The following is a 25,291-nucleotide window of genomic DNA, read 5'->3' on the forward strand; positions in this document are numbered from 1 at the left end:
TCATGAAATCTTGAGTCTCTACCAGGACTCACAAAACTGTGATGGCTCATTTGTTAACCTGAAGCTAGAATAAGAATCTCCGATCCTTCACAGTAGTAGACAGGAACGGTGGGGTAGACAGTTCTAGGCTAAGAGAACAAAGTCTGAACTCTCCCATTACCTCTGTAATGTGACTGCAACATTTTATAAAGCGTTATGCAAATTATTCTAATGTTTAACTTCCCATGTGACAATTTTGTCCACAAAGATCAAATTTTACTTAAAAGAAATCAAAATTCAGATGAATGTTATGAGATGCTTCTTTAAAAACTGACATTTTGAATGTGCAGCAGTCTAAACTGAAGCTTAAACATTCAGTTACAAACTTTTTACATGTCCCCTCAAATCTACCAAGATGCTACGCTGTATGATGGTAGGAATCTCTGAACAGTAAGACATTTTCTATTGGAAACTTACAAGTTTTCAACTGGGAGCTGTCTAAATGCTCTCAATTTAACTTCTAAAGAAAGGGCTAAAATGAAAAGCAAACCATGTCACAGCTTTTCTTAAAAAATGTAGCTACCTTCAAAGTACCACTGGCTGTAGGAAGTGCAGGAAGCCAGATTTTTAAGGCAAAACATTCCTCTCCTTCCTTTTCTGGCTACTGCTTTGCCAAGAGCAAACAAGGATGAGCAAAGATCAAAGCAATGGAGAAACTGGAACTACTTTATGGCCCAGGCACTGGGCTAGAACAAGTTAATTCTGTCTTTTAAAAAATAAATCACATAAGTTTAAAAGAAATACACTGCAAAACCACTGCTCAGATCTCCTACCAATCCAAAATAAAATACTATCATTTAACCCATCTGAAAAACAAAACAAAAACGTCCTATCTATATTCAATGAGGTCTTCACTGTCTATTTTTCCCAAATATTTCCCTCAATTTGATGATCCTTTGGGAAAGGAATCAGAATCTAGGGATATTAACAGAAAGCAAGAAATTTTTTGTACGAAAGCTATGTAGATTTATTTTTAGACTAAAATGACTTCAAAATGTTATCATAAAGAAGAGCTACAAAAGATTTTATAAGCCAATTATTAATCTGACAACACTACAACAAAGTAGGTATCATATATCATCTTAGAGATGGAAAACAGAAGTTAAACAACTTACCAAGATTTTACTATTTGTTATAACTCTTAATATTAGATAATCTTCCCTAAAGAAACAATTTCCTGACTACAATGAAATCAGATAATGGTATGAGGCTGAAACTGAATTAAGTTTTAAAAAATAAAACCAATATGACTGTAACACTTAATTTCTAGATACAATGAATGGCATTAGTTTGAAATTAAAATGTAAACAAATACGAAACTAAAGAAGACCTTGGCAGTGGTAGGTATGTAGCAAAAGCTCAATACATACTTACTAAACTGCAAGTAAAATCTAACATCAAGGATTAGATGTAAGAAAAACATTAAACATTTCAGACTGAAAGATACACAGTTCTTGTCCTTTCCATGTTTATTTTCCAGGAACATATCCATATACTCATATACTATGCATTTCAAGACCTGACACATCCATACCTTTCTCAATTATCCAGTTCAAGTAAGAAAGAGAGAAAGAGAGAAAAGGAAGGGGAGGATGGGGAAAAGACCCTCCAGTCTTTGCTACTATAACCTTAAGGACTTAGCTATATAAGGAAGCTGGAATGAGAGTTTGAGAGCAGCAAATGGAATAACCAAGGGCTCGTCCACCCTAGATTACAGAGAACCATCTGTTTCAGAACCCCCAGAGGGTTTGGGTCAATGGTCCCATGGTAGGTGAGTTACTCTCATTAATAAATGTTCTGCCAGTCTTTCCATGAAGTGCTGGGGAATGAGCATGGGCTTTTAATCTGGACAAACTTGTGTTAGCACTTATCAGCTGTGCAACACCAACACCCTAAATTATATAAGCCTCCAGACTTTCACGAGTCCTAAGTTTAACAAAAGAGAGACAAGTAATGAGACACTACAGGTGACAGGTATGAATTCACCATCAAAGGGATCTTATATTTTAAAATAAAACAGCATTCCTGAAACACCAAAATCAGAAGAAACAACCAGTGTTACTGTATATCTGAATATTTTATGTTGTATAATATAAATGCATCCCAACAACAAAAAGTCCATTTTGCTCCTTAACATTCTCTTGTATGTTTCCAGTTCAATGTATTAGTTGGTTCAGAAAAAAAACAAAAAACAACTCCTGAAGACTTAAATGAGTGGGGACAAAAGTGAGGAAGCCTAAGATGGTAACCTAATACTAGAGGGTATTTAAAAGCAAATTTTCCAACTTTCTTTGACTCCATCGACTATTCTAAAAGATCTAAATTTGTTGAAAACAGAGGAACTAACCACCCAGCGTTAAATAAGTCAACCTATGCTTTTTGTAGTCTTCAAAAAAAGCTGAGTTATATATATATATACACACACACATATATATACTATCTTACAAAAACTGCCAACCTGGGCTAGACAAAGAAAAGACGGAAAGCAGTGAATTTGGTTAAAATCTGAAGAGTACGTGTTTACTGCTAGTGGGTGTTTACAGTAAGAAAAGGAGGCATAAATTATGGACTAAGAATTAAAAAAATTTTTTAATTACATGATCAGATTTTACCAAAAATATCCCAACAGCACTGTACTGCTCTAACTAAATAGTTTCAATTACAATCTACTCTATGTTTTATATTATTTTATTCTCAGGAAATTTAAAAGACCATAAAGGTTTCAGTGATAGATTTTGTCATTAACTTCACAGGTTTCAAGCAGCAGCAAATACCTGCAAAATGGGATGAATCAATTTAGATGAAGTCTCAGAATGATGAGTGCCAGAATTAAGCTTTAAATTCAGGATGCCAGCCCATCTTCTAAGAATCAGTCCCTAGCTATTTATTAAAATCCTCTTGTGTGCCTACTGACAGCTACTCTCGTAAAGTGATCCAAAGAAATCCAAGACAGATCCTTTACCCCCAGTAATTACTACTCTGCTTAAGCAACAAGACTTACAACTTGGGCCAGCTCCGTGAGTCACAAGGACCTACACCGGCCAGGTCAAGACTCTTAAGTTCTCTCTCCCCGACACTCTACTCTGTGAGAATCCATATTTTCTAACATGTGACTTTTTCCTTTCCCTGGCCCCTTTCCTCTCCATTTCTACCTTAGAAACTAGCTCCCAGACCAGAAACTGATTGGGTGATTGCTGCTGCTGCTGCTAAGTCACTTCAGTCGTGTCCGAGTCTGTGCGACCCGATAAGACGGCAGCCCACCAGGCTCCCCCGTCCCTGGGATTCTCCAGGCAAGAACACTGGAGTGGGTTACCATTTCCTTCTCCAGTGCATGAAAGTGAAAAATGAAAGTGAAGTCACTCAGTCGTGTCCGACTCTTCGCGACCCCATGGACTGCAGCCTACCAGGCTCCTCCATCCATGGGATTTTCCAGGCAAGAGTACTGGGGTGGGGTGCCATTGCCTTCTCCAATGTGATTGCTAGACTGCTACAAAGAAATAAACAGCAGGATAGGTGGGTCTGAAGAAAAAAAAGGCCTAGGAGCTGTATTGGTGGTGGCAGTGGAGGGCACCTGACCACTGCAAGTTCAAGATAAAACAGAAGAGAGGGCAAGGAACTTGGTGGGAAAGAACCTACAGAAAGAAGAGGTGACACCAGGAACTGCCTCAACTTCTTTCTAATACCAGACCACAATTATCCAGACACAAGAGTGCAACTATGAGAGAGGAGGGAACTATAATGATTCAGTAAGGACAGAGGGCTAAGCATCAAGTATCAATAGAAGATGAAGAGCAAAGGGCAGGCGACTCCCTGCTGGTCCAGTGGCTAACAGTTCATGCTCCCAACACAGGGGGCCTAGGTTTGATGCCTGGTCAGGGAACTAGATCCCACATGAAAACAACTAACAGTGCACATGTCACAACTAAGACCTGGGGAAAGCCACTCAGTCATGTCCAACTCTTTGCAACCTCATGGACTATACAGTCCATGAAATTCTCCAGGCCAGAATACTGGAGTAGGCAGCCGTTCCCTTCTTCAGGGGATCTTCCCAAACCAGGGATCAAACCCACGTCTCCCACATTGCAGGCAGGATCTTCACCAGCTAAGCCACCAGAAAAGCCCAGGGAAGACCCAGTGCTGCTAAATAAATAAATAAATAATTTTTTAACAAAGCAAAGGGCAGGGCTCAGATCACGTCACTCTAGGACAAGGCTGCTCAGCCCCACCACTTCTGACAGTTGGGGATAGACAGTTCTTTGCTGTCAAGTGTATTACAGGATATCTGGCAATATCCCTGGCCTCTACCCACTAGATGTCAGTAGCAACCTCCTCCCCAGTTGTGCCTACAGAAAAAACAAAATAGCAAGAAAACGAAACAACAACAAAAACACCTTGACTCTCAACATTGCCCGATGTGCCCTGAGGGCAAAAACTACCTGTGTCTGAGAGCCATGACTTTGAGGAGGCTGAATTTTTACCAGCTGGCAACAGGAAGCCACTTAAGGATTTTAAGCATAGGAAGCAAATCAGATTTGCTTTTCAAATGAATGGAGCACTGCAGAGATCAACTGTAGAGGAGCTGGGAGGGAAGCAAAAGGACAAGGCCAACTAAAGAACTAGCTTGGGATAAAGATGATAAACACATGAACCAAGACAGGGTAAACCAGAAAAAAGGGCATAAAGGCAAGCTACAAAGGTAGAGTTAAGAATGCCAGGGCCCAGTTAGATAGAGCATTTGACGAGAAGAAATAAATCCTACAGAATTATTTGTAGGTCTCTGACTTGGCAATTTAGATGGCTGCAGTGAGGGACATTATCTTGGATAGGGAATTTAACAGAAAGAGCACGTTCAAAAATGAATTTTGTTTTAAACATAATAAAAGTCTGACAAAAGTATGGAACATCCAAGTAGCAAAGTTAGAAGAGCTAGGGTTAATGTGACCAACACTTAACATGGTGAACACTACGCATCACTTTACAAATATTCATTGAGATAGCAACTACTGTCACCCCATGAAGTAACTTCTCCAAGATTCCATAGCTAGTCAGTTTTGAAGCTGAGGTCCCAAACTCAGAGTCTGTGCTCTTAACTGCTACCCTATACTGCCTGCCTCAGGAAAAAAGAGAAAAAGACTAGGATTATAAATGTAGATCTGGATGGTTTTCAGTATAAAAGCGCACAGTAGGTAAAGTCACAGGCACAGATGTGAACTCCCAAGAAAAATGAGCAAAGAGAGAAGAACCCAATATGAAATACTGGAAAAAAGTATGCGTGTGTTAGTCACTCAGTCGTGTCCGACTCTTTGCGACCTCATGGACTGTAGCCTGACAGGCTGCTCTGTCCATGGGGATTCTCCAGGCAAGAAAACTGGAGTCGGTTGCCATGTCCTCCTCCAGGAGATCTTCCCAACCCAGGGATCAAACCCAGATCTCCCATATTGCAGGTGGATTCTTTACCATCTGAGCCGCTAGGGAAGCCCAAGAATACTGGAACAGGTAGCCTATCCTTTCTCCAGGGGATCTTCCCAACCCAAGAATTGAACTGGGGTCTCCTGCATTGCAGGCGGATTCTTTACCAGCTGAGCTACCAGGGGCCAAAGCTGGAGGAGCCAGAGGAAGGAGCCGTGGGGGAGGAGGTGATGGGACGAGAGAGGCAACAGGGAAAGTCTTAAGGGCAAGAAGTACATGATAATGTATTTGTAACTCACAACAATCTCTTGCATATAATCTACTCCACATCAATATTTTAACTGAGTTAATAACCCTACAGTTTCAAATAATGATCATATCGAATATCCACACTCACAGTACTTTCAAAAAATTTCACAGGTGAGCAATACCCATACCATGTATGTTTGCAGTTTCTCTAGAATACCAAGGATTTGTGGAAGACACAGTGTCATTTAACATGAAACAACACCTTAGATACCATATGAAATCATTCCATATATTTATGTCTGGCTAAGAAGACTTTTTAAAGCTTTATTCACATCTAACTTTCACAGCAATGAAACACGTCTTTCTGTTTTGCATTTTGTTGATGAGCACATGAAATACTGACTCCTCTAGGTTTTGCAAACGATGGATAAACTGTGCAGTCTCTTCCTAAAAAAAGATTTAGGAAACGTAAATGTGAAAACTAATGACTTCTCACTTGAAGGAGCTGCTATAGCATCTGGTGGGTCTTGAGCTGTGCTGCTGTAATAAATCTCCTGTGTATCTAAACAGTTTTGGGTTATGCATTCCTTATTATACTTTACAATTTTATATCCTAAACACAAACATTTAGTAGAGAATGAGTTTCCTCAAGATACAAAAAAATCTTGCTCCCACTTCCAATTCAAGACAAGTGTTTCCTAAGGAACTAAATCTTATTTCCAAGCCCAAACTCAAAGTACTTTCCAAACTTTAAGGCATGAGCAAGCCATTCAGGGATCTTGTGGAAATGGAAGGTTCTGATTCAACAGATCTGAAGTTGGGCCAACTCTCTGCCTTTTTAACAAGTTCCCTCCAACATGATACAGATGCTCTGGTCTAGCTACTCCACTGTGGCACCTGAACCAGAAGCACTGACCACACTGGGGAACCGTGAGAACTGCACGGCCTTCGGTGTAACACACAACAGACCGACATCAGCTGCTAACACTGATAACTCTACACATTTAAAGTCTTTCTTTTCAAATCCATTTACAACTCATTCATTGACTTTCTTGTTTTGTTTTTTTGTTGGTACAGAAAATGAGACCTTCTTTTCTTTCTATTCCTTCCATTATCCTGAACTGTGAATCCAATAGCAATAGCAATAGCAATCCAAACCCCTCCGCAAGAAGGACCCAGCTGGTTCTTCCAAGCTTCTCTCCTATAATCCCTGCACCGGTCCACAACACACCAAATGAATTAAGTGGTTATCTTCTAAATGTAAACCATGCTCTCTCACCTCTTGTTTTGGGTTGTTTGGTTGATACTTTCCCCTATCAGGGCAGACTCTAGAGCTGTCCCTCTCTATTTACTTTGCCCAATTTTTTAGTGAGATGTGACCTCACCATTCTCTGAACCAACCCCTCACACTCATTGCAGAGATTTTTCTTTGCACTCTAATATTTACTACATTCTGCTGGAATTTAACATATGTTGGTTTTCTGTCTTATCTTGGCTACTGAATTACAAGCTATGTAAGGGTAGGAATTCTTATAACTAATTTTGATATCCTTTGCACTGCCTAACACAGTTATGCACTAAATACTAAAAAAAAAAAAACAGCCCCAGTAAAATGAATTAAAGCACTACTCCTTAATGATAATAAACTTGATATAAATATTCGCAAATCACAAATTTAATGACATTTCTTATTTCTCCAAATACCATTGGCTTTCTACGTTAGTCAGCACAGAAAGTTGAGCTCCAAAGTTGAATCCAAAGTCAGTCAAATGGACAATCTCTCAAGTACAAACCAAAAAAATAAAATAAAATTCAAAATAGTGTACTATTAAAACAGTGAGTCAAAGAAAATTATCTTGTGCTAAATTCTGAAGACAAATAGACTAAGAACATAAGTTAATTATGACTAATTATTAAAAATGAGCCCAGGTCAATAACTGTCTCTAACCAAAGGATGGAAAGTGAGATCTGAGTTTAAAAGTGACATGGAGTTGTGATAATCACCAATGACTGGAACATAAGTAATCATCAGGGCTGCACTGCCTCAAAATCAAGAATTAAAAGAAAGGATCTAGTATCACTGAATACATAACAAATGTTCTGCTTGGCAGTTGCAAGGACAATACTGAGCATCCTGCCTGAAGATGAAAAAGTACCCATATTTTTAAATCTTGCAAATGATATTTGTTCATTGACTTGTTAATTAGTTTTCCTAACCTGAAAGATTGTCTTTGGCAAAGACTAGGGAAGGGATGGGAGTGTCTGGCGATGTTTGACAAGTAGAGTAATGGCTCCCTCAGAATGTCCACATCTACCCTTCATGAACCTATGAATATTTGACCTTACAAGGAAAAAGGGACTCTAGTTATGATTCAGCTGAGGATCTTGAGGTGGATAGATCACCCTACATTATTCAGGTAGGGTCAAGGCATTCACAAGAGTCCTCAAAGTAGAAGAGGTCACTGAAGTGATGAGATGTGAGGAGGACTCAGCAACATACTGTTGCTGGCTTTGAAAACACAGGAAGGGGCCATGAGCCAAGGAATGTGGGCAGCTTCTGGTAGCTGGAAAAGGCAAGGAAAGAGATTCTCCTCGAGGGCCTTCAGAAAAGGATGCAGCCCTCCTGATATCTTGATTCTAGCCTGGTGAGACCCCTGTTGAATGTCTAACCTACAGAATTGTATAATAAATGTGTGTTTTAATTCATTTATTTAATTGGAAGCTAATAACTTTACAATATTGCAGTGGTTTCTGCCATCCAATGTGTGCTGTTCTAAGCCACTCATCTGTGGTCGTCCATTACGGCAGCAACGCACGCATGCTTAGTTGCTTCAGTCATGTCAACTCTTTGCAACTCCATGGACTGTAGCCCGCCAGGCTCTTCTGTCCATGGGATTTCCCAGGCAAGAATACTGGAATGGGTTGCCATTTCCTTCTCCAGCAACAGGAAATAATAAAATGGTTAACTGCTATGAAAAAAAACTCTCTAAAACAAGCAGATAACTCCTTTTTAAAAGGGCAGAGTGATGCTCAGCAAATATGTGAATCAAGATTTAGTTTGCATTATTAAGAAATAGACCTGCTCCTCTGCAAAAGGCTATCACACAAGCTTAAACCTAGATTTTTATAAAAAGGTTGAAAGCAAATACGACTGACTTTGATTAAAAAGTCTGAGTTAGAAAACAAAGCAGAACAAGGTATTTTCAACCAAACAAGAAGGTGATTAAAAATTAAGTAGAAAAATGTGATATTCCTCCTAGATAGCCGTTTAAAAGGGACCACCATAGTATTCTTTTCAAAAAGCCAAAACCAGCATCTCTTTCTTAGCTGTGTTTACCTGACGATCCTCTGGGCAGCATACTGATGGAGGGAACGAAACTGCGCAGACATATTCGCTAAAGCCGCCAGACAGTTTGTGTGAAGGTACTTGTCCTGCCAGAGAGCATACGTTTAGAACACACATCAGAGAGCAGAAGTTTAAAACACACATCAGGTCTTCTAGACATTTTCAGCAAGGTTAACCAGAAGCGAGTGGAAAGTCAACTGTCACTCATTTCAGAGAATTCATACCCACAATTCGTTTCTTTTAATTCCAAAACCCGTAAAGTGCAGAAAGTTTTTTCACCACTAATTTGGAAGCAACATCTGGCACAAAAGACGATGATGGTATTTATGGTCTTCATTAAGCCCACCCTGGAGAAGAATGAAATATTTCACTGCAGAAATATTAACGTCTAGTTACAGTGTGCGGCTCCAGAACCTAACGATTACATATTGTGTAGCATAAGAACTATAATTATCTTTCTAAAATAAAAAAATTCTCCATTCTAAAACACACATGTGGCCCCAAGAGCTTCAGATTAAGATTGTGGACATGTAGAGTTTCAGATAAAAGATTGCAGACATGCATCTACGTCAGCCTCCCAGAAGGGAGTAACTAAAAATGGTGCAGTAAATTTGACCATTTCCCTGAGCTATGAATTCTGTATACTTCTCTAGTGGCTGGAGCTGACATCTGCTCTAAGGTATACCAAATACAACCTAGTTCAAATTTTCCTTTCACTCTTTAAAATATTCTCTTTTTTTCTATGCTTCTGTCCCATCTGAATTCATATTTTCTTGTGTCTGCATCTTCTTAAAGTTTGTTGTTGCCACTTCTTAAACTTAAGTCAGTTTTATCAGTTCGGCAGAGGCAAAGGAGCTACACCGCTTATTTTCTATCCATGTAAAATCTCTCTGATCATACAACCTATGAAATACTCAGATGCAGACACTAGAAACATTACCTTAGGATCATAATACAGAGAATATACACTGATCTATACTTTTCTACCATACTCCATGAGAATGTTAGCACTCTAAATATTGAGACTGCTTTAAACTATAGTCTTCATTGCATTGTATATACAAAGGTAGAAAAATAGCTACGGGATACTTACTCTTGTCCTTGTCATGTTGTACTGAATGGTTCTTATTACAACCAGTATCAGGAGACTTCCCAGTGAAATTTCAGTTAAAACCCGTTCTGAATACCAAGTAATATTTTTTAACATCTGTAATGGGGAAGAAAAGTTTAAGTAAGTATGATTGCTTTATGGAAGAAGGGATTATCCATGTCTACAATTTCTGATAAGCCATGGATTTGCTCTGAAGGTGAGTTAAATAGTATATAAAAATAAATCATGAGAATTTCAGTTCAAGATAGCAAAACTGTGATGTATTTACTTCTTCTTCCTTCTCAAATTAAAAGAAAAACAGACAATTTTGTTAGTAGACAAATAGAAGCTATATCTAAAAAGGTACAATACGTAGGATAAGACTGACAGCACAACCGTCAGAGGTCACTCATTTGAAAGCAAAAAATAAGAAAACCAAGGAATGTCTTGAAAAGTAGAGTTGTCGCAACAGCCACAGACAATCTGCACCCCCGGGTCAAGGAGAGACCAAGAGTGTAAATTAGCCAAGGTCTTCAAGAAGAGATGGGCCCACGCTCTGCTCAGGCTCTTCAGAGCAGGCGGCTCTGGGGCTTGCCTCCAGGCCTCGGTAAGTAAGAGCTGTCTAGCTTCAGCTGGTGTAGTCCCACGGCCATGCAACAGAGAAAGAAAAACTGGGCAACACAGCAGCCAATTCCGGGCCACAGCGAAGAAGGCAAAACCCACAAAACCCAACAGGCTCAACTGGCACAGGACTCCCCTAACATCCTCTTCCTCTGAGGTCACCCTGACTTCTTTTCTCCTTGACATGGAGCCAAGGTGCCACATTCTTTCCATCTATACCTGAAAAAGAACAAGACTTCTGGCTGATTCCTGCCCTCTCTGCAGTGGACTCTTACCATCCACATCTTCCAAAAGGAGGCACACTCCCCCCCCACCTTTCAAAACAAGTGAGTCTGACTTTCTTTTACAACTATGAATGGACAATAAGAAGCTACAGAAAAAGCATAGAAATTCAGTAATCTGAAAGATAAGCTGAATCCAATCAAGCCTCTGTTCTAACTGCCAGTAAGTATGAAATACAGAGGACTGAAAAACATGATAAATAACACAATGATATAATCAGCCAAAGCCAAATGTATGAAATTCTACTAAATAAACAAGCCAGTTTCTATAAAAAATAAATGGTGTAGCATGGAGACAGAGGAAAACACTGTTGCAGATTAAGAGTTAAGAACTAAATGCATTAAGCACTCTTTGGAAACTGATTCAAACCAACCAACTCAAGAAAGACGTTTTAAAGAAAACTGAATATTAGCAGGCACAATAAAATATTGTCAATTTTGTTGGATGTGATAATGGTGCTATATTTATTTTTTTATGCCCACATTTATGGGCATGAGATATTTAAATATTTGCAAATGAAATTTTATATATATATATGTTTTATAGGAGTAAGAAATCTATTTTAGTCAAAATAGAAAAGGCAGAGAGGGTGGAGTGGATATATGAAATAAGAACAGAAGAATGTTGATGAATCCATAGAAATTCACTATACTATTTTTTCCAATTATGTTTACATTTATTGGGTTTATATTTTATATTTACTAAATAAAAAATATGAAAGCTAATATTGTATGAAATAAATACTATAAATAATATTGCATGAAACAAATAAAAGTAAATAAAGTGACAAGAACAAACAGACCCCCAATTAAACAAAGATAATTTAAGAAGCTGGGGAAACTTTTTAAAAATTCTAATCAGTATCTTTGATGAGATCTGACAGAATACTGTAACCACAAAATAAGAACAGGCAACTATGAAAAATGAGAATCAGAGAATGAAGAAAAGCCCCTGAAGGTTAAAAAGAGTGATGACTGAAACTTAAGAGAGAAGAATTAGCAGAATGGGCACTATGGAAAAGAGAATCTGTGATCTGAAAGACAAAACTCAGACGTCCCCTCAGACAATAGCAATAAAAGGCAAAAAGACAAAATATAAGAGAAATGTGGAGATCCATAATATACTTAATAAGAGTTCTAGAAAGAAGAGACTGCAATCGACCCTTGAACAACATGGGTTTGAACTGCATGGGTCCATTTATACGGGGTTATTTTTTTCAATAAGCGTAACAGTCAGCCCTCCATATTAGGTGGTTGCATCCTCAGATACGGATACAGACAGCTGACTTTTGGGACTTGAATATCTGCAGATTTGAATGTCCACGGCAGGCCCTGGATCCAGTCCCCACTTATACTGAGGAAGGACTGTAGAAGAAAAACAGAAACATTAGTAATAGACCCAGGTTTGATCCATGAGTTGGGAAGATCTTCTGGAGAAGGAAATGGCAACCCACTCCAGTACTCTTGAAGGAACGGAGGAATGTGGTGGGCTACAGTCCATGGGGCCGCAAAGAGTTGGACATGCTACAGTCCAAGGGGTTGCAGAGAGTCAGACACGACTGAGCGACTTTACTTTTTTAATACCAAGACATTTCTTTTCACTCTTATTCTCTCATGAGTGTACAGTTCAGTTTTCTGAAGACTACCTAACATGCCTAATAGCACAATTAATTTAATACAGAAGGAGACCTAAGACTCTGTTAAGGTAATTCATTAAAGAGATTTGCAAAAATGTAAAACAATGCTGCTCTTCTCACTAAATTTTTGTTTGTGGAAAACAGTTACTTTCATAAAAATCTGTTACTGATGCTAACGTGTAATGGGTTTATTCTAATAATTATTTCTAAATTAACTAGTCAAATACTTTTTAAATGTCAGTTTTAATTCCTAATACATTTAACATAGAGAACAATAACCCACATAAAGATTTTTTGCATAAAAATTATTTGCTGTCCTCAACTATTTTTAAGTGTAAAGACCAAGAAGTTTAGGAACCACAGCCCTAAGTCTCCAGGGGAATACTAACCCAGGATACTCAACAGGCAGCTTAACTAGTGAGAGGAGTCTCTGTCTTTTAAAAGGTCACACGCTTGAATATAGTTTGGTTTCTCTTCTCCTTTGGCTTCTGTGTTTACAAATAAATTATCATAAGCCACCCTTATTTGAAACCGAGGTCACTGGTTCTTAACATCTGCCTGTGTGTGTCAATTAGAAAACTGGATGGAAGAAGTGTTTTGAATAAAAGTAGTCTTTTTCATTCAACGTTCAGTAAATATTTAGTAAGTATCCACATAGTAAACTTATGACGTTACTATGAAAATTAGAAATCCAATTTAGCATTTACATAAAGGTCCATCTTTTCTTACTATGAAAAGTAAATTATTGTCTGGAAATTCTGGTAGTGTCTAAGAAAAATGAAAAATAATTAGTTACAGAGCTCACACAGCTTCCCACAGGACACTGATATATAATAGGCAGCATACAGACAATTTTCTTGGTAACCCAGCTGTAGATCTTGACCTATTTATTTGGTTCTTATAAAAGAAATTCCTCATCTCTTACATTCAATGTTCATATAGTTTAATATCTATAGATTTATCACCTTGATTACACATTATATCTATTTATCATTTTATGCTAAAATAACTCAATTAATATGTAGAAAAGCCATGGAGGATCTGAAATATCTTTCTTCGCAAAAAATATATAATTGTTTGGTTTCTTTTCAGCCTTTTCCCCCAGATATTTGTCTTTATTGAATATATTTCTTCCATATGTTACACAGGCTAGAATATTACATAGTAATATATAATATCACCTCTTCAAGAAATTAAATTTAGACATAGAAAAACACAAAGAATAATTAACTTCCATACTCCCACAATTGATAGTAACATTTTATTAACATTAACACTTAATGTTTTATTTTTTAAGATAAAAATTCCATTTTATTCCCCCAAAGAGGAACAACCACTATCTTGATTTCGGAATATATCTTTCCAGTCCATTTCAAATACTTTATGTGTAAACTGATACATGTGCACATGCACAGACACACATGTACACACACACACACCCATTCCTTTGTATAGTTTCTAGTTTACATAAACATCATCATAATGTATCACACTGAACAGTGTCCTCCAAACTGGTGTCACCCAGAACCTGTCAATGAGACTTTATTTGGAAATAGGGTCTTTGTAGATACAATCAAGACAGATTACACTGGATTAGGGTAGGCCCTAAATCCTACAGGACTGGTGTCCATATAAGACGAAGAGGAAAGACAGGCACGTGAGAAAAGACCACATGATGAGAGGCTGGATGCAGCTGCAAGCCAAAGAACATCAAGGATGGATAACAAGAGACAAGGAAACACCTCCCTTAGGTCCTTCAGAGACAGCACGGCCGTGCTGACACCACGCTCTTAGACTTTTAGTCTCCAGAACAGTAACAATCAATTTCTGTTAATTTTAATAAAGCCACCCAGTTTGCTATGGCAGCACTAGTAAACTGATACACTTAATATCTGCTTGCATCATAATTTTTTCACTCAATACATCTTTGCAACTCTTCTATATGGATACATATAAGAAGAATGAATATTCATCACATTTGCCAATCTAGTATTAATGGTACTAATTTTTTTTAATGAACTACTTCTATACTATACTATTTAAATTAGTAAAACAGCTGCTTCCCCCAGCCACTCCCCCAGGACCTCCTCCTGGTTTGGCAATTAATGCAGAGCAGAGAACAAAGGACGAAAGAGCTGAGAGCCATTCTTGCTGGATGACTGCTCTCTCTGGTGCCATGGCAGGTAAACAGCTGAGCATCACCTCTGCTTCACTCCATCCCAACACTGGATAGTCCTGGGCCAGTAGGCCCCATTTTTTTTCCCACTCTGCTGTTATGGGAATTTAGGTTATTTCCAGTTTTTCCCCTGTGAAAAACAATGCTGCAACATAGATCCTTGCCCTCACTATCCAAAATGTCACTATAGTAAACTCAGAAACAGGGAGTCCCTATTTTCCATACTCTTTGTATCCTGACACTAATTACCTTAAGTTAGGAATCACATTCATTTTGAAAACAAAAATACCTGTAAAATTCCTTTTAGGCTACTCTGTTTGTGGTACGTAGTGACTTCATGAGCACATCACCAAGAATTTGTTAGGAAGCAGAACTGCGAAGCCACTGCACAGTTTCTTTTAAAAATATATGTATGCTTTGCTTCTAAGCCCGTGCACCACCACTAGAGAGAAGCCCAGGCACCACAATGAAACTCCCACGTTCTGCAATGAAGACCTGCTGCAGCCAAGAATAAATAAATATATAAATGTTTTTAAAAATAAGTAATTACGTATGTATGTATGTTTTGGTTAAGTAAGTGAAAGTCACTCAGTCGTGTCCAACTCTTTGCATCCCCATGGACTATACAGTCCATGGACTTCTCCAGGCCAGAATACTGGAGCGGGTGCCCTTTCCCTTCTCCAGGGGATCTTCCCAACCTAGGGATCAAACCCAGGTCTCCCACACTGCAGGTGGATTCTTTACCAGCTGAGCCACAAGGGAATCCCAAGAATACTGGAGTGGGTAGCCTATCCCTTCTCCAGCGGATCTTTCCGACCCAGGATTCAAACTGGGATCTCCTCCATTGCAGGAGGATTTTTTACCAACTGAGCTATCAGTGAATATTATTAACTAAAAAGTACAGAGCACCAGTATCCAACACAGCACCAACCACAGCAGCACCAGCCACAGATCAAAATTTAATAAAATTAAAAATTCAATTCGTCAGTCACACTGGCCACATTTCAAGTGCTGCTTGCTATATTGGACAGTGAAGTTACAGAGGATTTCCATCAACTCAAAAAGCTTGACTGAATATTCTGGTTAGAGAACACCACTGTATCCATTACCCAGTTTTAGCAAATGTTAATATTTTCACTTGTGAAGCACCTAAAGCTCTACAGCTAACCTCTGGCAACCACTCTCCTAAATGTGATACTTCATTACCATGAATATTTTTGAATTTATTATGATCAGTCCATGCAGTTCTATTTCATTCACTGTATTAACAGTTCCTCTGTAGTATTTCATTTATGTTATTGCTGTTTGCAGTTTTTGGAACACTATGAACAGTACAACAAGGAACATTCCTTCAAATGTGCTCTTGTGAATCTACGGAAAAGTTTTTCCTAGGACTTAAATCAGGAAATGGAATTGGTAGGAGGTAAAGTATTTAATTCTGCAGGTAATATGAGGAATGTGAGAGGCTGCATTCCTCTCAAAAGTGGTTCTGTCAGTTTATACTGCTACTATCAGTATATGAGAGTGCTTTTTCTCTATATCCTCACCTGACATACGACATCTCATACTTTTTGCCAATCTGATGAGCACACAATATTTCAGTTACCTTAATAAAAATGATGCTGATGAATGATCAAGTTGAACATCCTTTAAAAATGTTTACCAGTCGCTCAGGTTTTTATTCTGTTTTTCTATTACTCTGTCCATTATTCTAGCAACACTTTGCTTTTGTAATTGATTATAAGGGTTCTTAAAATTAAAAACACTAACGCATCTTTCTGTATCTTTTTTCACTTGTTCGAACAGTGAAAATTTTCATTTTAATGTAGTCAAACTTATTTATTTTCATTCATGATTTATACATTTTACACTTAAGAAATCCCTTTCTCAGAAAGTTTATAGAAATATTATCCTTTAATTTCTCTTTGAAGATTTTTAAGTGCAGTTTTTCACAGCTAGCCTTATTAATCCAATTGGAATTTCTCTTTGTATGTGGGACAAGATAATCTAATTTTACTTTTTCCATTTGGATGAGCCATCTTCTCAAACTCAGAAAAAAAAATTTACTTACTACTTAGAATTGATGCTTTTAAACTGTGGTGTTGGAGAAGACTCCTGAGAGTCCCTTGGACAGCCAGGAGATCAAACCAGTCCATCCGAAAGGAAATCAGTCCTGAGTATTCACTGGAAGGACTGATGCTGAATCTGAAACTCCAATAATTTGGCCACCTGATACAACGAACTGACTCACTAGAAAAGAACCCTGATGCTGGGAAAGACTGAAGACAGGAGGACAAAGGGACGACAGAGGATGAGATGGTTGGATGGCATCATCAACTCGATGGACAAGAGTTTGGACAAGCTCTGGGAGTTAGTGATGGACAGGGAAGCCTGGTGTGCTGCAGTTCGTGGGGTCGCAAAGAGTCGGACACGACTGAGCGACTGAACTGAACTTCTGTCACACTTCACATTTCCATATTTGAGTGTGTAGTTTCTGAACTAAGTTCCTTCCATTTGTCTATTTTCTATTTCCCTGTTAATAAAACACAATCTTAAGTACTAAGAGTTTAATAACTGATCTATCTGGTAGGGTGAATAACTCCACAATGAAATGTTTCAAAAACTTCCTAGGCTTTTTGCTTTTCCCTATAATTTCTGGGATTAGATTTTCAAGGCACACACACACACACACATAAAACTGCTAAGATTTTGGTCAGATGAACATAGTAATTAATTTGAAGGCAAATTAACAATTTTATGACACTGAGTCTTCCCATCTGTGAACACAGTATCTCTCTCTATTTATTAATACATATTCAGTCTTTTTCATTTGGGCTTCCCTAGTGGCTCAGTGGTAAAGAATCCACCTACCAATGAAGGAGACAAAGATTCTATCCCTAAGTCAAGAAGATCCTCTAGAGAAGGAAATGGCAACCTACTCCACTGTTTTAGACTGGGAAATCCCATGGATAGAGGAGCCTGGCAGGCCACAGTCCATGGGGGTTGCAAAAGAGTTAGACACAACTTAACAACTAAATGACTATTCATGCCATTAAAAAATTATACTTCTTTTAGATTGATTCCTAGGTTCACGGCAGTTTTACTATCATTGTTAAGTACTATCTCTAGGCCATATTTTGAAGTTGTTATTTGTATGCAGAAACAGTATTTAGTTTGTATAGCTTAGTTTCTGAATCTATGACCCAGAAAGTTTGTTCAACTTTCTTAACATTTCTAATACTAGAGTCTTGAATTTTCTGGGTAGTCAATTATAACATTTACAAATACTGTCATTTAGATTTCCCTTAATTTTAAACTTCTTTTTTCATAAACAACTCACTTTTTATGCTTTAAACTACACATTTTTTTTCCTGAGCCACAAACAAGTATTTCCACAGCAAGCATATTTACTAATGGGACAATGAAACTGATCAGCATATAATATGCTCAGCTCCTGATTTAAAGAGTATAGCAAATTAGCAATGCTGTGTCTATTTTCAGGAACAAAAGATCCCAGATTATTCCTGGGGCTCATCCAATAACCAAGGAAGAGCCTGAAAAACAGATAACGAATATGATAACAGACAATGTTCATTTAGAAAGAGTTTGCTGGGACTTCCCTGGTAGCACAGTGGATAAAGATCCATCTGCCAAAGCAGGGGACATGGGTTCCAGCCCTGGTCAGGAATATTCCACAGGCCGCAGAGCAAGTAAACCCATGAGTCCCAGCTACTGAGTCCGCGTGCTGCAACTCCCGAAGCCTGCCTGTCTAGGGCCTGTGCTCTGCAACAAGAGAAGCCACCAAAACGAGAAGCCCACACAACACAGCGAAGAGAAACCCTTGCTCACCACAAACAAAGAAAGCCCAAGCAAAGCAATGAAGATCCAGTGCAGTCAAAAATAAGTAAAACAGATATTTTTAAATTATTAAAAGAAGTTTTCCTATCCACGGTATGATCAGAACACACACAAGGGTGATCTTAAACTTTTAAATGTACAAATCTTTGATTATGCTTCTTTTTCACTAAGAAATAGAAATAAAAGTTAATTATAGCATATGCAGTGAAAACAGAACCAATTGTTAAAAACTCTCAACTTTACATTACTACACAGTTTATTAACAATGTGTGATGGTTTCAGGTGTACAGCGAAGGGATTCAGTTTTACATACATACATGCGCCTTTCTTTTTCAAATTCTTTTTCCATTTAGGTTGTTACATAGTATTAAGCAGAGCTTCCAATGCTATACAATAGGTCCTTGTTGCTTATTCATTTTAAATATAGCAGTGCGTACATGTTAATCCCAAACTCCCTAACTATCCCTCCCCCTCACCCGTCCCTCCTTAAAACCGTAAGTTCATTCTCTACCTCTGTGAGTTTGCTTCTGTTTTGCAAACAAGTTTCTTTGAATCATTTCTTTTTCAATTTCCCATAAGAGCAACTGAAAGTTGCTTAGTCATGTCAGACTCTTTGTGACCCCAAGGACTGTATAGTCCATGCAATTCTCTAGGCCAGAATACTGGAGTAGGTAGCCTTTCCCCTCTCCACGGATTTTCCCAACTCAGGGATCAAACCCAGGTCTCCGCATTGCAGGCTGATTCTTTACCAGCTGAGCCACAAGGGAAGTCCCATAAAAGCAATATCATACAATATTTCCCCAATCTCCATGTTGCTGTAAATGGCATTATTTCATTCATTGTAATGGCTAGGTAATATTTCATTGCATATATGTACCACATCTTACTTATCTATTCCTCTGCCAGTGGATATTTAGATTGCTTCCATGTCTTGGCTATTGTAAACAGTGCTGCAATGAACACTGGGGTGCATGTATCTCCTTGAATTATGGTTTTCTTTAGATATATGCCCAGGAGTGGGATTGCTGGATCATATATGCATAGCTGCTTTAGCAAAAATAGGCCCCAAGTGGGAAAAAAGCCAAATATTCACCAAGAAGGGGATGAATAAATATACAGTGGCATATTCACAGAATGGAACAGTATATGGCAATAAAAAAAACAAACTAATGATGCAGTAACATTTGTGAATTTCAGCAATACTATGCTGAGTGAAAGAAGCCAAAACAAAAGAGAACACACTAATTTCATTTCCTAATGCTCAGTGACAGGCATCTTTATATAGTTTATATACTTATATACCATTTTTATACTTATATACCATTTTATATACTTATATACCATTTTTATATACTTTCCATGTGTTTATATATCTCCTCTTAAGAAGTACTTTTCCAAATTTCTCCCCACTGTTTTAAATTAAATTTTAATAAATTTTTTATTTTGAAATAACTATAGTTTTAAGAAAAATGCTGTGAGAATCCATGTATCCTGTACCAATTTCCCCCCAGAAACAACTATATTTCAAGAAGAGGTAAAAGCTACTCTACTGGGAGGGAATTCTTCTAGAATGTAGTTAACTCTGGGTGGTGGGGATATTAACCAGAATATGCAAAAGAGAGTCTTCTATTATGCTAGAAATGTTCAGTTACGTGATCCGGGTGGTACTAACACAGGTATGTACATGTGTAGAAACTCGCACGTTGTAGCTTTAAAATCTGTGTACTTTCTATTTTGTACTTTAATTGAAAAGCATTTTTAAAAATCATACTTTTTTATTCCTTATCAAAAGAAAATAAATGCTCTTTTAAAAAAAACTAAAGCAATCCAAGTATTTTTTCTTGAGGTACTTTACTAAATATGAGGATCAAAAATTTTATATGTTTTATCCTCTTTCTATAGCACTAGTATTCCTTAAACCTTAGTTGAAATGATAGTCATACTACATAAGAGGCAAAAATAATTTCAATAGGAACAGGAGAGAAAAGATCATATAAAATCTCTTTTAAAGAAGCAAGTGTTTATATACTTATATACCATTTTATATACTTATATACCATTTTTATATACTTTCCATATGTTTATATATCTTCTCTTAAGAAGTATTTTTCCAGATTTCTCCCCACTGTTTTAAATTAAATTTTAATAAATTTTTTATTTTGAAATAACTTCTCTCTTCTCTGAAGAGAGAAGCTCCCAGCCCCGTCTCATACTAGACCCCCATAGCAGACTGTAAGAATCCCTTCTAAGAAACTGACCACCCCAAAAGAAGAGGCTTACAGAGAGCAGGACATCCAGAGAAATAGACTATGTAGAGCACATTAGATTGAATAAGTCCTGCCCACACAAAGAACCTTCAATCAAAGTTTTAGTGCCTGCTCCTAAAGAGAAATAAACAAGCAAGAAGCACCACACATTTGAGGAAAGCCCCTAATGAGGGTGAAGACAGGAGTCAAAAACAAAAATGAAATTGAGAAAATAGGCAGTATGCTGTAATAGCTTGAGAGGAGATTCTCAGTTTTGCTGAAGTAGTGGGAGTTGCATTAGTGACTGGTACATGAACATAAAACAAAGCAATGGTTTTCTACAGAAAAATTAAAACATGTACAAGAAAGGAAACACAATTATCACACAGTCCATCTGAGGGTAGAGTAACAGTTAACAAAATCACAATAATGTAAAAAGCTGAGTTATCACAGAACAGTAATAAGATGGGAGAGGAAAAAGTCTGTGCTGGAAACAGGTCTAGGAACCCAGAGGGCACACTCAAGATGTACGGTAAGGAGAACTAATATCATATATTCTATCTTAGGATGGTAACAGTTAATATCTACAAATCTGAAAAATCAAGAAATATTTAGAAACATGGACAGAGCTGATGGCATTTGCTTTGGGGAGGGGCAATCAGGTATGGGATGGACAAGGGGTCTACTATTTTACGCTGAAACCTAGTACTTCTTTGTAAGTTTTAAAACTATGTACATGAATTATTTGACACAAAATACCATTGAGGAAGAGAAAACCAGTTTGGGAATGGAACTCACTGATAGGACTAAAATTTAAGGAGTTAAATTATAGTACACTACTTTACATTGTTTTTTTATAAAACAATTTTTCAGTCCTTTTCTTTTTCCCTATTCTTTCATTCATTCTATATAAAAGGAGGAAATCTATGTGATCATTTCCACCACAACTAAAAAGCGGAAATGGAGAGGAAAAATGACCTCAGCACAGCATAAACACTTCTATATAAATTTCCATCTAAAACATTTCTATCTAAAAAACTAAAGGAACTATTTGGGGAGAGTTTTTAATAGTAGCTAATAATAGTCATTCAGAAGAAGAAAAAAAAAAAGACCACAAATCTGAAGAAAAATACTAAGTCAGGCATTTGCAGAAATATCTACTAGAAGGAAAAGAAGGAAGAAGGGTACACTAAGGGTGGTAAGTTTTATGGACTTACGTGTCCATTTGGTAGCTCTGGTCAACATGAAGATAACTTACCACTTCATGAATGGACCTATTGAACCCATCATCTTCTGTAAGGATCAACAATATTATAAGGGCCATATACACATGGTGCGAATTTCTTTCTTCCACATGATACAGAATCTCAAGAATTGGTAAAACCTAGTGAATAAAAATTTTAATTTATTATTTCAATTACTTTATTATAAAACTATTGTTTCCAGCCGCTATACTTTTATCATGTACCCTTTGCTTTAATTTCACAAATCAACCTGTGACTGAAATTACTTTCCGTATGCAGAGCTAAGGTACCAGAAGAGAAAACCACCCCCCCTGGGAAGCTCTGCCACCATATAAAGTTTGAGTTTAGGGACTTATCTGGTGGTCCAGTGGTTAGGAATCCACCTGCCAATGTAGGGAACAGAGGCTTGATGCCTCGTTCGGGAAGATTCCACATGCCATAAGGCAACTAAGCCTGTGTACCACAACTACTGAGCCTGGGCCCTAGAGTCTAAAAGTGCTACAGCAAGAGAAGCCACAGCAATGAGAAGCCTGTACACTGCAACTAGAGAATAGCCCCAGCTCACTGCAACTAGAGAAAGCTTGTGCATAGCAATGAAGACCCAACGCAGCCAAAAAAAAGGTTGAGCTTACAGAGACCACTTAGGCTCATGGCCAACACCTGATACTCAATAGAGGCAAGTCTCCAGCCTAGCGGGAACTTATACAATATGGTACTTTTAGAAACAGGGTTTCGCTGGTGGCTCAGTTGGTAAAGAATCCACCTGCAATGCAGCAGGCTCTGGTTTCATCCCTGGGTCAGGACGATCCTTTGGAGAAGGAAATGGCAACCCACTCCAGTATTCTCCCCTGGGAAATCCCAAGGACAGAGGAGTCTGGCGAGCCACAGTCCCTGGGGTGGCAATGAGTTGGACACTGCTTAATGACCGAACTTCCCTGGTGGCTCAAACAGTAAAGCGTCCGCCTACAGTGCAGGAGACCCGGGTTCAATCCCTGGGTCGGGAAGATCTCCTGAAGGAGGAAATGGCAACCCACTCCAGTATTCTTGCCTGGAAAATCCCATGGACAGAGGAGCCTGGTAAGCTACAGTCCATGGGGTCGCAAAGAGTTGGACATGACTGAGCAACTTCACTCACTTTTAATGACTAAACAATAACGTTCTTAGAAACACTGTAATATGTCAAACATTACCTTTTTAATAGCAAAGATGCAAGGATAAAAGAATTGTTAACAACAAAATCAGAGCAGCACAGTGAATTTCCTACCAGTAACATATTTTCTAATCAGATTCAACAAATTATAGAACAAAAAGGACAGGGAAGGACATCAGCTAAAACACTATAAAAGTAATCTATACAAAACATTAAAAATGAAAACAAATATATCAGTATAAGCCCCACCTCTCCCCACTCCTCCCCCAAAAAATCCCCAAACAAAACCTTTTAACTCTTCACTCGGGTTAAGTCATCATATATAGACAACTGTTCTCCTGCATGATCTTATGTACCAACAAACATCCTTACCATGGAACTTTCTAGAGCAGATGATGTCATGGGCTTTCTGCCTATTGCCATCATTTCCCTTAGGCAACACCATGCTCAGAACTGTCTCCTTATATTCACTCACCCATTAGCCTTTCTTTACAAGTTTTTACTCACATGAGCAGAACCTTGTCACACCCAATTTCACTATTTAAGCCAATGTTTTCCACATATAGCTGGTGTGCAAACAGGTTCTTTCATCACATTTTTCTGTCCTTAGTGTCACTTTGACACAGAACATACTCTTCAAACAAATTCTAATATTCCATGCTTACTATTTTCATCTTAAATGCTGAAAAAAAAAACAGCCACCAAATCCCTGGGGAATCCTGCTATCAGTCTGTAAAAATCGGTGTAGAGGGGACATTCCTGTTGCCACCAGCAAGCTGCTGGCTATTTCAGAGATGGTCACAATTTTATTAATGCATGAATAGTTCAATGTTACCTATATAGTATGTATTTCAAATGTGACATTAACACCTTAGTGAGGTAGTTTACTTTTCACAGAAACATTATTTTTTTTTGCCATAGAAACATTATTATTTACATATTAGTTACAATGGAAATCAGTGATTGCCTAGAGGGGTTTTTGTCTATGAGCAAAAAGTTGGAACAATCTCCCTCACACAGTGAAGGATAATGTGCAATTATGTGATGCCTGCCAATGGAACCTTAAATAACACTTCAGGAACTGAGTTCAAGACAGCCTTAGCATCTAAGCCAGTTGAAGGGATAGGACATTTGGGAGTTGAGTTGAAAAAAATCACCCTTCCTTTTAGCCATACTTATCAGGAATACACAGCAACTGTGACTTGAACATGGTGGGTGGACACTTAGCAGTGGAAAGGAACCAAGAGGGTGTAAGTATCTTCTTGAGAACGGTAGCCAGCATGTCCTGCGGGACTGATCAGGCTGAATCACGGGCAGCAGGCTGGCTGTTAAGGACCCTGAGGACAGGGCAGCTCGCTGCGCCGTGAGCTCCCCTGCTCTGCTCTGTGACCCCCATCTCTGCGTGCACTGTCTCCCACATTGTCAAACTCAGACCTCTGCCTTTGCCGGCAGCATCTCCCTATCAGCCTCTTGACTATCCACCTTTGCGGGCAGGCAAACAACATACGTATCCTCCTGGGGAAATAAATTACTCTTCAAAATATTATAAGATACAAACACTATGCTTAATATGATACTTACAAGATTTTCCATATCTGTGCGAGCCAACATGTATGTCCTAATATTGCTGTTCTGATGCAGCAACGTATACAAAAGAAGAGTAGCTTGGTCGGATGTCTGCTGTTCACACAGGGCCATATACAAACTGTTGAAGTTAATCTGGAAAGCATGTGGAATGGACGAGGGAAAAGGACTGCTATCTGGAACATATAAAACACAAAATCTTAAAAATATTACATTTTCTAGACTGCCTGATATAAATAATAAAAGCACTGTTAATGTATACAATTCAATTCCAATTAATTTTATATAAGTTGTTACATTTCAGGCTCAAAATTGCAATTAATGTTCTAAATTTTACTTAAAAAAGAACTAAACTGACTAC

The 25,291-nt window shown here is 38.1% G+C and overlaps 1 protein-coding gene across 4 annotated transcripts in view; it reads right to left on the reverse strand.

Moving 5' to 3' along the window:
* Positions 1-25,291, reverse strand: part of DYM (dymeclin) — a 382,103-nt gene that overhangs the window by 216,398 nt on the left and 140,414 nt on the right. For all 4 annotated transcript variants that reach the window (XM_043444328.1, XM_043444326.1, XM_043444327.1 and 1 more), the window contains 4 exons: positions 24,928-25,106; positions 22,211-22,336; positions 10,137-10,250; positions 9,035-9,129 (listed from right to left, as the gene is read on the reverse strand). In XM_043444328.1, coding sequence (XP_043300263.1) covers positions 9,035-9,129; positions 10,137-10,250; positions 22,211-22,336; positions 24,928-25,106 — 514 coding nt within the window. The remainder of the gene's footprint in view (positions 1-9,034; positions 9,130-10,136; positions 10,251-22,210; positions 22,337-24,927; positions 25,107-25,291) is intronic.

This window comes from Cervus canadensis, chromosome 23, assembly GCF_019320065.1.
Source record: "Cervus canadensis isolate Bull #8, Minnesota chromosome 23, ASM1932006v1, whole genome shotgun sequence".
Lineage (NCBI taxonomy): Eukaryota > Metazoa > Chordata > Mammalia > Artiodactyla > Cervidae > Cervus > Cervus canadensis.